General features: G+C 45.7%; 1 protein-coding gene across 2 annotated transcripts in view; it reads right to left on the bottom strand.

The window, feature by feature from the left end:
* LOC142579899 (cell adhesion molecule Dscam1-like) overlaps positions 1 to 12,725 on the bottom strand; it is a 204,079-nt gene that overhangs the window by 120,782 nt on the left and 70,572 nt on the right. For both annotated transcript variants that reach the window (XM_075690570.1, XM_075690571.1), the window contains exons 3-4: positions 11,244 to 11,615; positions 7,236 to 7,397 (exon numbers count right to left, since the gene is read on the bottom strand). In XM_075690570.1, coding sequence (XP_075546685.1) covers positions 7,236 to 7,397; positions 11,244 to 11,615 — 534 coding nt within the window. The remainder of the gene's footprint in view (positions 1 to 7,235; positions 7,398 to 11,243; positions 11,616 to 12,725) is intronic.

Below are 12,725 nucleotides of genomic sequence, written 5' to 3'. Positions count from 1 at the left end.
ATATATGCCCAGAGGCCAGAGCAGTAGAAGTAGCTATGTCTGGGAACGAAGCCCCGAGCCCGCCCTTGGAACGGTGGAGTGCGTGCGGACACGGCTAGCAGATTGTTTGGCTCTCGGACGTCGTCGAGGGGGGGGGGACGCTGGTCGATAAAACCGTACGCTGCCACGGATGGTTCCGAAACGGGGCTGTTACGTGCCGGAACGCAGACGCTTCTGTTTTGCGCCGAATTTATGCTGCCGTCAGCAACTCTGCTTAATGGAGATATAAACCGCAACGGAGATTGTTGGCTGGCACCGCTGCCCGCCGTGTTTCCGGGAAAAACAGCGCACGTCATTACGCTGTTGAGCCTCATTGGCTGGGCTAGCTATGGCTTTCCTCGAATGCTGTATGCGACAAGAAAGATTGGCGTATAGGGTTCAATGTAGACGGTGCGGTTGTAACTGTAGTGTTGGGAGGATGTCTCGAGGTAGATTCAGCTCATGCCCTCTCACATATATAGTGTAGCATGTTTACCGGCTTATTTAGGAGTGAAACCTTGATTGTTGTTGCATACAAAAGGTTTCGTACCTGACGAATTTAAAGCATGCTGACCGGTGCTCTGTTACCGACAGCTCCTCGCAAGCAGACAAGATTTCCCCTTATCAGATGAGTTGTCTTATTTTTTTAGATTACCTTCGGTATGACCCTATCAACATGATCGTTCATCGAATACGCAGTTCGACATGAACACCCCGCGTAGTCCGTCATCTCTAATATCAAAAGTAAAGAACTGTACAAAGTAAAGGCGGCCGCGTAGAATAGCTATTCCCGCGAGTACAATATATCAAATAGAAAATCTTAGCTCGAGGCTCTGCTGTTACGTTTAAATGTGCCAAAAATATGGAGCGGATAGCGGAAAGCTAGCAGGCCTCAGCGAGTAGAATATTTGAGTGATCCACTCTACCGCTTAGCCAAGAAAAAAGATACTAAGGTACAATCGAACGCACGTTCTACGTTCCGGTCATGTTTCTTCTGCACCAGCTCCATTAGTCACTTTCCTATCTTTCATGCCTGTCACATGAAGGCAGCACTTTTGCGCACTTACATTCACTTAGCTTTCCTTTTTTAAATACGAATACAAGGAGTGGCCAAAAAACAGTCAATACTTTTTCACTATATGAATAATGACGAGGACATTGCGTTAATGGCTTGCATGGTGTTTCGATTCGTTTAAAAAACGCGCGCTTTAACGATAATCCATTCAACGCTTTCGTACATTAGATTTTCCGCGTATGCAGTTTAGCAATTCTTCAAGCTTTGTTTGTTTGTTTTATTTGTTTATTTCCTTATCCGTAGCTAATCCACCATATTTGTAAAACATAACAAGACGAAGAAATAGTCCGGCATAAGACAGTTATATAAGCAATAAATATGCAGGAGCTAAAGCTATGTTGTTAATGGTCTAATGGGATGGGGGAAGTTGCGGGAAAGCTGTAGAAGTCAAGGCACGTGGCTTGTTTTCATTCCCCGTCCTTTAATCTCCACTTGTGCCATACTATATTTTATCTCGCCTTCTAAGTCGCTCTCCTTAGATTCCTTGAAAGCTGCCAGTGCGATTGTCTATTCCAAACACATGAAGAAAGAAATGCCGGACATAAGTCCTCTCAATCGGCAATGTAAGGAAATCAATATAAGGAAAGAGAAACAATGAGATGTGTCAGGGAATCGTTTTTACACAGCAGACGCACAATAGGTCAAACTCAGATAAGTCGAAATTTATGATATAAGGAGCTGCACTTCAACGTTTGGTTGGTTTTCCATAAACGTATCGCAAGCGAAAATATGTCCTCCTGAAAGGTAATAGAGATTTCGTTAAGCCAAACTTTCGCAGTTGCCACTAACGCCTGCTACTCAGCTGAGAGAAAGGCCGGTGGGGATTGAGTTGGAGTAGGCAATTCTGAGGGGCTAATCGAGGATCACATGGTATTTCGCTGGACATAACTACGCCACCATCGACGACGACGTGGAGACATACAGGTTTCATACCACAGATACAACAACATTTCATGAGGCCTTTCGGTTGCATCTCCCATTTCATAATTGTCGTGAGTACACTGGCTAGGGGCCACAAACACCAGGGATGTTCACGCATGGTGTAGATAATATCGAATACCTTAGCGGTAATTTTTGTTTTCGATAACTGAGGGCAGTGTTTCAGCTTGTTGATGTTGCGAACATTGATGGTTTATGAAAATGTGAGAAGCAACTATATTTGGTTTCAGTGGATCTGTAGATATCACATACTTTGTGTGAACAGTCTTGCAGACGGATTTGGATAACGTCATTTAATTTGATGATTTGCCTTAAATATTGCGTTTCTCCACACCGGGTTGTGAGCCTCATTCTTTCCCACGAGAATATGCATGCATAAGCAGAAAGTGGTTAGTGGCTAGAACTGCTGTTTGGTGATTGCCGCCTTCATAGGTAATATCTTATGGAATGAAGTTTCAGAGTTCACGTATACGTTATTTTCTAGAGCGTTCAAGACGCTATGGGTGAGCTTTTTATACCCGCTTAAATTGGTTCGGCTAACTATTTGAACTAACACAACCCACTATTATACAAGCTGCTTCTGGTCCCGGAATTCTGCTCCATTTTTGTGCTCCCTTGTAGCTACAAAGATATGCATTGCCATTCAGGCATAAAATCTCCGTGCATGGTTTGGTGAATCGACGTTCCTGTGAGAGGAATTCGACTCTAAAATAGGCGTCTATCTCTGGTCTATGTTCAATATCGCGTAGGCGCAAGCAGGTTGAGATTCATTTATTACCCGAATCCTAAATACGTAAAGAAGAAAGCACCTAGCACGAAAGTAGACAAAGGCAAGTGTTACGCAGGTATAACCTTTGCGCCAATTTGTGGGTATTTCTGCAATTGCAGCGCACCTAAACGCAAACAACGCTTGCTCCGCCTTGTTCAGCGCCTGTACGTGGATTTATTCAATGCCTTGCATAATACTCCTGATACCGCTGCGGCGAAAGGCTCGTATAAGCGCAATAAAGAACTTCGTATTTTCTGGAGACATGGCATGGTGTATCCAAGAGCATCCAACTCGGTTAAAACAGCTCGCTTTTATGTGACGCTGAGGTAAAATAACCCCCAGCTTTAGCAAAGGACTGTCCATTCAAACGATGGCTCTATCTCATTTCAAAACCAGCCAACGCTAAATTTGCAGCTGTCGAAAGCAAATGAACAGTGAAGTCCTGTTCGTGTCTTCTACGGCTAGCGCCATTTTTCGATGAGAGCATGCATGTGCAAATCCGCAATGCCTGGAGAAGCGAGCAATGCCTTTGCTTTTCTCCAGGCAACAACGGCGGTGTCAACGATCAACGATAAGACGCAAGCAATAAGTACCCGCCACCTTCTTTTCTAGGACTGCTATTTGCTGATACTCCCTTGGCGTTGAATGAGGTCACTTATGAACTCGCCACGCGAAAAGCTGTCGTAAAGAAAAATTATGTAGTTCTGCAGCCTACCTTCTAGATGGGATATGCTCACAAGCACCTAAAACACAACGTCGAATTGATCTGTCCTCAGGGATATTATTTTAATGTGGCAGAGCCATCTCCAGTTGTATATTTATGAAGTGAACAACTGGAAGGTAGCCGTCAAAGAATACGAACTTGGGGAGAGCAGAAACGGGGCTGCCATGGATCGACGAGCACGCATTAAGTGGGCTGAGGCACGCGTCGAGCTCTTGAAAAATGACCGAAAATGTGATGGAGTTGGGCTAGGGACAGGTGTGTGCATTAAACATTAGGCAAAGAAAAAGACGGGAGTAAAGCTAAACAACAAAAAATACGAACCAAAAAATCACTTCGGTCGGCTCTAGTATAGCAAGACATGCACATGCAGCTAACAACATGCATAAGACTGGTGCAAATAAATGATTTGAACGGCATGCTTTCTGAAACAACGTGCACAAATCATGCAGCACTTTTATAACTCGGCAAAAGAAAGCACAGAGAAATATGTTACTTGAGCTCTCCAATAGAGCTGAATGGTGGCTACAGTTATTTTGGGGAAACATTTATTAATAACATGATATGACGGCTGCGAATCAGTTTGGTAGAATCGATTGTCGTGTCTCCGTCTATGCTAAGATCATCTCACATTGATAATTTGCGGCAGCCTGTGTAGAGCCGTTAATAGTGTACAGACTGAAAAGTCGAAACACCGAGCACTGCGATTAGGAGAATGATGAAATTTATTACAAGCGATGGGTGACATCCGGTTATGTAGCAGGCGATATTGACCTATGCGGCCAATCTGTCTTTTTACAAACTGCCCGACTATACGCGGGGTAGCCCACACTGTGCAGCACACGCTACGGCACTTTTTAATGGATCGCTATGATGCGCTCTATTCCAAATTAACAGTTGTCGTACGATCTTGACCTCGGCTCACTTTTCAGCCGCAAGTCGCGAGTGAGGCTTTCATCCCTGCTTTCAAGCTCTAAACATCCGCAACAGGCAAAGCATGTCCTGGTTATCTCCATCCCGTTTAGCTTCTCGTTTATAGGGCAATTGAAAGTGTAAATAGGCAACCAGGCGTAATAAAGTGAGATAAACAGAGACAGTAAATTGGATGGTAAGGATAACCAAAAAAGACCATGGAGATTTATAAGATATGCAAGAAAAAGATCTCGAGGGAAAATAGGTATAATAGCTAAACGAAATTCCGCAGTGGGCTAGCTGCTTTTACACATTTAAACCTGTTGCGCAAAACTACGAAGGGGTCGGACTTAAGCGAGAAGACAAAACGGGTGTCGTGTTTTGTTTTCTCGCTCAGGTCCATTCGCTTCGTCGCTTTGCGTAACAGTTTTAGTTTCATTACAATAGCTGAAACCGGTTTGCCGGCCTAATTGATGTCCGCGCTGGCTGCGACTAAGACATACCGGGGCAAATATGCGCCACAGCATGAGGCATGTGTATGCTTCAAAAGATAACCCGAATACGACATCGCGCATCGTACTGGCATGTCAAGACGTTCACCGAGCGAGATGCGTAAGAAGCACTCGCCATTTATACGCGTAGGTACTCAAAGAGTGAAGGATTAACTGGTATCCAGTCGAGATAAGTAAAAGATAACTGGAATATTTGTAAAAGAAAACACGCATAGATATTAATAGAAATGGTGCCATTGTAAGTGCCGGTAACGGTGCAATATAGTGACACAGGTTTGAAATACTAAAGTTAGGAAACCACCACTACAACTGCTGAGAGGAGTATGCAACGTTGCATTGCTTTAGAGTAAAGGTAGTAATGAAAGTAATCGTAATTTTGACAGCATGCCATCGCTGGTCGTATTGCCGTTTCTTCTACTTTCGCCGCTCCTCGCATTCACGCGGCTCCTCGGGAGTTCTAACTATGCATTACCTACCCATAGCGTTGCTGCAGTAGCAATAATATCAGTTACTAGGCTGCTTCTTTTTCATACATGAAACGCTAGTGGCGTCACTCCCCACGTCAATTCCAACATTCCAATTACACATTGTGCAATTGGAATATTTGCCGGGAAACGTATGCGAGAGCAATACGTGTTTTCCATTGTTATCAAGAACGCGACATCACCAATAACGTGGTTTGAATGCTTGTTTTGTTCTTGTTCTTTATTGAAACGAATATTGTGCTTCATATTGTATGCCGATACCAAAGCGTGTATGCATTTTTCGCGTATTCGTTGAAGGTTCTTCTTTTTTTTTAATCGCTGAAACTATTTTCTTTTTTTTCCTTGAGGACATGCCGCGGAAACTCCCGGCCGTCTACAGGCTAACAGCTTCGCTCTGTTAGGCAAACGGTTAGATCGCGATCGATATAACAAAACCTTAATAAATTACACAGATTAGATGAATATTTGTTCCAAACACATTTCAAATGAAATAACAAAAACCATCATCATCATGATCATCATAATCGCCCTAATAAACATTTACCAGAAGAAGCACGAAACGATATTCTACTCTGACCCACTTTCACCCACTGCCACCTAGCGCCAAAAGCTGTGGCCTTCCTTTCGAAAAACGTCTGCCTCGAGCAGCTTCGACGAGGAAACACCTGCGCCTCTGATCTCGATGCCTAAATTGGTTTGCAGTTCTCGTTTTGATCCACGCTTAGACCCACCTACATCCTCAAAACCTCTCACTTGTGCTTTCTAGTTGAGCTATAAAGCGTACACAACGAATGCGCAACGACGACGAGACGTGACCGGTGCAGCAGACGCATTCGACGGAAGGTGAAATTTCGGTATCTTAGTGTCCGTGGGCGCTGGTCAAAGAGCGGCTTAACGGCATCGATTTTAGAAAACCTCAAGACACGTCTCAACCCCTTTGCAAAGGCCTACTTCGCGTGTAAGTCAATATAAAGCTAAAGAAAAGTATGGTTCGACACATGACTAGTCAAAAACGAAATACAGCGTTGGATGCATTATAAAGAGCATTTTATGTTCTTCGGCGTGGATGGAATGGCAATGGTACCGGCAGTAACTTTCTTGTTTCATCTTGTGTTCGCAGATAGTTCTTGAAGTAGTTCCGTATCCTCTGTGTTTCGAGGTATCCTTACCACACTGCGCACTCGGCGCAGTCATCGCAGATAGCTTTCAAGATAGGGCGCACACGGCCGCTACTACGGCCGCGCATGTCGTCGTAGTAGTAAGGCCGTTGTAGCGGTTGATAGCGAGTGTCATATTGAAGTCGTGATGTTAGGACCTAAAATTCCATAATTTAACTTGCCTTTAAGATAAATTAAAGCGACAGGTTCTACGTATTTGAACGAAAACATGCTTCACAAATCCTGATGAACGAGGCTGATCATTGCTTCAAGAAAAACACTAATACTCATTTAGGGATGCACAAAAATTTTCGCGATATGTACTGGGTTCTTTCGAATCGGGAAAATCATGTCTAAGTGAAATGACACGAGGCAAAGCATACGAGCTAGAGGCATGCGTATCTTCCTGAGTTACGTTGAAAGCCTAAGCGATTTCGAATCCTGCGTGACCTGCGCTGTGGTCTTTCGAGAAAAAAGCGGAGAAGGGAAGGAGAGGGGAAAGGGGGGGTGGGTGCCCCACGAATCTGCAATGCACATGGAGTAGAGCACGCGCGAAAATTATTGATGAATTGAAGCGAGTTTAAGTGCCTCATCTCAAGAGGCACGCGTTACATTCATCCGAACATGAACTGCGAAAGAAAGGGCACCTTTATTTCCCGAGGCGTTGATGGTGAAGCCGTCATCGCGGATCCATGCGTCGACCACCGTGTGCTGGCGAATGTACGAGGGCACGTAGCACTTAAGCACGGCCGTATTTCCCCGGATCACGAAGGCGTCCTGCACGCGAGGCTCGTAGTGGTAGTCCACAACTGCAAATAAAGAAGTACATGAAAAAGACACAAATTGCAATTTTAATTAAAAATGGGTAATGCGAAGGCAATAAGTTGGCTGGTAATAACTCATTCTAAAGTCACACGACATGACCATTATCAAAAAGGCTTATTGATTTACTAAGGAACGTTAAATCAACGTGAAGGACATGGCCTGAAAGAATACAGCAGGCACACACTGTGTGAGTGTTACACGTCTTCCTTTTGACAATGTTTCTCCCTGTTCTTTAGCAATCGTAAATGTCAAACAGACCAGCGCAAGCTTCCGTCCTGTTCAAGGTTGATCTCGTTGACGTTTAGCTACTTGAAATATATATCCAAAAGAAGAAAAAGGCAACCGTCTCATTGGCACAAAGGTTGCGGGAATTATTGCAGGTACCTTATTTGAGTCTTGTCTTAACAACTGGTACAACTGGTACAAAACAGCATAACGAAGCGAGAAAGGCTCGTCTATTTCCCCACAGTGAAAAGCGCACCACGCGGTTGCTTCTTGCATACGACCTCGATATAAGAGACCTAGCGACACAAGAGCGGGTTCAGCGAAGATTCGCAATAACGTTAAGAAAAAAAAAGTACTTTTTTGGTCCAATGATTATAATTCAGGAAGAGCAACATAATAGGCGAAACGGTATTAACCTGGCACCCGTTTATATGGTACCAAATTGTGTGCCGCACTTCTGTACATCCAAGGTGTGGAAAAATAAAACCAAACAAACGGTTGTTTGCTTAACAGTTATTCGAAAATCTACTAAAACGTTATACTTCCACTTGTAAGTCTTAACCTTTTGTCTTTGCTAGATAAACTGCTAAGCATACTCTTTCAGTTGCCACAAATATAACAAACCATCGCATATGCTGGAAGAGTGCTCACTAAGTGTATGCACGAGGTGAGATGTCGAAAGAAATGATGAGACAGACAACGTACCTTCGTGAGAGGACACGAAAGAAAAAGATACAAAGCCCTATTTTTCGGTAGACGCTATTACAACAACTTTTGAAAACACAGATAATTTGATAATTTCTAACCTCTTAGCTTATGTCTAGTTATTCACTATATGTATACACGGATGCGCAACTGGCGCAATTTTGTTAATAAAACCTTATAAACTGTGTACAGCTTTCCATTGCAGAATCTCTTCTCAGAAAGGGGCGTATATTGAGTGATTGTCATGTAGTCGCTTCATCTTACAGGCATAAAAAAGTGGCTGTCAAACTGTAGACTCATAAGTTGTCGCGTAATATGAAGAAAATTGCAGATCGATTCAAAGTTGTGTTCACTGCAGCTCAGAAGCTTATAAAGCTGTGTAATCAAAGGAAATGTCTCCACGTGCCACACATGCGTAAGAAAATGAGCGATGTAACCAGCTGGGCATGTTGGCTGAACATAGTAGAAGGCTACAACGCTGGAACTGTGAGAAAAAAGAAAGGAGAAACACGAGGTACGCCACTTGGCTCATTGCTCCACTTGTGTACTTAGTGTGCATCCTTTGACTCCGTCGGTTCCCGCGCTGTAGCCTTATAGTGCGTAAGAGAATGCACAAATACCTGATCGTCACCTGTGCTAGTAACGCGGTTTATATTGTCCTGGTTGTCCTGTATCAATGACAGACTAAGAGAAGACTAGAACAACGTCAACAAAACCGTGCGAAATGAGCTTAATGTATTGCTGTAACAAGAAGTTGTAGTCAACGAACACGTGAAATAATTGAGACGGAAATGATTTCGCGACTTGGCTCTGGGTGTGTCAGCGCGCCGTATGTGAACTTGTAAAATAAGGAGTTTACGTTCCCAATAGTGTGAATTGCATGTGTGCAATTTGATGGCTGTCGGTTGTAAAGATGGGTCGCGGAAAACAAAGGTTTATGTTGCAAGTTAGCGCTCGTATGTCCGCTGTTTTATCTTGTTCGTGTGTATATTCGCTCTGCAATTGACCACCATATTGCACAAACCGAAATAGCCATATTACGTAGTGCGTATGGCTGCAAAAACGGCGCAGCGCATCGTCAACGCTACGCAGCCTCGGCGACGGCGCCAGTGCAGCATTTTGATTTGACATTCTAGCATTATGGAGTAAAGCAAATGTAGGAGGAATCATTGCACCATCTTCCCTAATTGTTTTTTTCCTCAATGGCGGGCATAAGCGTTCTGCGCACGCCACTTGTAAGCCCACTGGCGTTCCTCCTCTACTGCTCTCTGTATGCAATGAGCTGAGCGCAAGGGGCAGCAAACAATAAGGTAACGTTATCTACTCCACTGGGCGTAGAATAACGCCCACGCTTTCCCTTCGGCCTTATCTCGTGCACCATCCAGTTGCAATGCCTTTAGCGCCACCGGTGATGCTCCTAACCACCACCTGCCCAGGTATCCCAGCGGCTATGGCGTAGTGCTGCCGAGCTCGAGGTTGCTGACTCTATCCTGTCCTTGGCGACATTTGCATGGTGTGTCTATGGAAATGTTTATGTACCATGCATCGAGCTTAAGTTAATGAACCCCACGTTTTCCCAATTATTCCAGAGCGCCCCCCTCCCGCACACACACTATGGTGTAAATCATAATCAGGGGCGCCATAACGTAAAACTATAACAAACTTTTCTATTCCGATCCTTTAATCAACCCTACACGGTTGGTAAAAAACGTTTTTGGACCGCCCTCACTTCAGCTGTCCCGATAGCTCCCTATCTGATATGACGTGTACACACTGATTATGCATGATTTGACCAAACAAAAGAAAAATATTTGTTTTTGATTGGACGCCTTTTAGTCATTAGCCCTCGGCTATTGGTCAAAAGCTTTCAGGTTTCAGCCATTTCACCGGCCTGTCACGCGACGTCCCAAAACCATAAAAACTCACCACGTCTAAGTGACGTGTGTGCTTTAAAGATGCATTATCATGCCGAACAAAACGGAGTTTTCTTCTGAATAGCCGCAGGCGGCCCCGTTGCGACAGGAATAAAAGATGGCTGCTGCCGATCACTCAGGCACTGACTACTCGCACCTGCCTGAAAGCGTGGGTTTATTTGCGTATAATAAAACTTCTTGCGTGGCCGTGTAACGTTTTCGAGCACTGTCGGCACGTTTATCCCCTCATTCTGCCAACTCTTCTTTGCTGAGGGTCCGTTTTAGCGTCATTCTTGAGCTTCCGTTGCATGCCGCCGCGATTTTTGACCAGCCACCGCAAGCTAAGCAAGGAAAAGCCGACCAATCGTAGACGCCGGCACCACCCTCTTCATCCGGTTATCAACTTTCAGTGCAGTGACTGGGCCCCATCGAATCCCTCTCAACTTGAGCGTGCTCCTCGCCCCTAGTCAGCCAATTAGATAAGACAAGCCGCTCAGCGTAGGCAATGTTATTCGTTTTTCAAGCAGACAAAAGTGACCTCCTATGAGCGATGAGAGCGTTTGATTGGTCTGTTCAGACAACCTTGCGGGTGACCGCCCGAAGCGTGCATCGGCGGTTACGCAAATTTGACGTCAGGAGATTGGAATAAAACATATTGGAATAGTTTTACGTTATAGGGCCCCAGATCGTGGTTTTGGCAAGCTAAAACCTTCTTCTTTTCTGACAAAGCCTGCATCGTGAGACGCCTGGTAACTGCCAGGCCGCTGTTCCTTCTGCCCAGCAGAATTTACCTTGCCTGCTGAGTTGTGCCAACGTGTCACAGCCGCGTGTAGTTGAAATACCGCGTGGCCATCAAGGGCAACGCTAGATTTTTTCTATCGCTCTATCACATGCCACATCGCGAGCACACCCCCCGAACATACAAACTGAGCGCACCACTAATGGCTCACATAGGGCAGCAGAGTCAGAGTCGTGCTCCCCACTCACCGGCGCTCACGTGGACGTCCGTGCTGGCCACGGTGCCGATTTCGTTGGAGGCGATGCAGTGGTAAGAGGCCGCGTGCACGTCCTGTCGGTAAGCTTCCGCGGCAAAAGGCGGGAACACGAGGGCGCCGTCCTCGGCGACGAGGCGGACGCCCGGAACGAGGACGACGGGAACGGCGTCCGCCGTGGCCCACATGACCTGCGGCGGCGGCTCTCCGTGGGCTTCGCAACGTATCTCTCCGCCGCTGGCGTTTGAAAACTCTAGCCGATGGGGTGGTTCTAGAGTGAACCGGGGACCGCGAAGGGACGGCGTGGGGCCCGTGTCTACCATGGACGGTGGTTTCGCGTAAGCGCAAGGCGATGTGGCCAGGCAGGCTGCAAAATACACAAGGAGGAAGGCACTGTTTACACGCCAGTAGAGAAGCACAAGAGGTGCTATGATCTGTTACATCTGGTAGTCACCATTTATTTGTTTGCTGAATACTCTCAGTCCCCTTCTGGGTGTCATTACAGGGAGGGCCAATACAAAAATGAAAAATAAGAAATTATGCCGATCCCACGGACTGTGGGAATCGATGTAAGCGAAGCTTTCCGTGCTGGACGATAATTGACGATAATTAGAGGTGATGTTGCCGGCTAAAGCTTAATTTGTTCAACTTCTATTCTAAGGCGAGAGTGGTGAGCTGATGTAAAACGTTACCTTGCGGGCACCACTGCTATTTGTCTGCCTAGTACACAGGACACACAGGGATGGCTGTTTGCTTGAGGCGCTGTTGTGCGTCCTATTTCACAACCTCTGAGATGGTTGAACATGGTCATTTCCTTACATGGCAGATTGCATTGTGGCAGAAGTACTTAACTTGAATTGGATTATGGGGCTGTACGTGCCAAAACCACAATCGGATTATGAGGCACGCCTTAGTTGCGGACTGTGGATTAATTTTGACTCAGTGATGTACTTTAAGGTGTCCCAAAATCTAAGTGCACGTGCTTTTTCCATTTCGCCCCCGTCGAAATGCGGCTGCCGCGGTTGGGGTCAAATCCACGGCCTCTAGCGATGCCATAGCCGCAAAGCTACCGCGATTGACACAGAAGTGTTGATTTGGCGGTCGACCGCTTCCGTAATGCCGTCTGGACCCTGCAGTTCGCTTTAATTAATGCGGCTCTGCTTTTGCATGCCTTGCGTATTTTGTCCGCATGCTTGGTGTTTATTTTTCAGAAATAGCAGCAACGTACTATACCGCAACTTAAACTTAAGCTTTACAGTTCCCCGCCGCCGCTGTCGTATAGTAGTAGGGTTTGCTTGCCTTCTCACGTCACCCAGCCACCCCGCCCCCCTCCCTTCTATGAGAACTGCCTCTTCTCCTTCCTCCTGCCTAGAGTTCTCTCTATGCAATGCTTCTGAGGGGAGCGGCGGATAATTAGAGCTGTCAAGAGGCTAATTTGTCGACGGCCTGGGAGCTTAAGGGACATTGTGCACATTCG

This window comes from Dermacentor variabilis, chromosome 4 (assembly GCF_050947875.1).
Source record: "Dermacentor variabilis isolate Ectoservices chromosome 4, ASM5094787v1, whole genome shotgun sequence".
Classification (NCBI taxonomy): Eukaryota; Metazoa; Arthropoda; class Arachnida; order Ixodida; family Ixodidae; genus Dermacentor; species Dermacentor variabilis.
The sequence above is the reverse complement of the archived record's forward strand: the minus strand, read 5'-3'. Positions and strand labels throughout refer to the sequence as shown.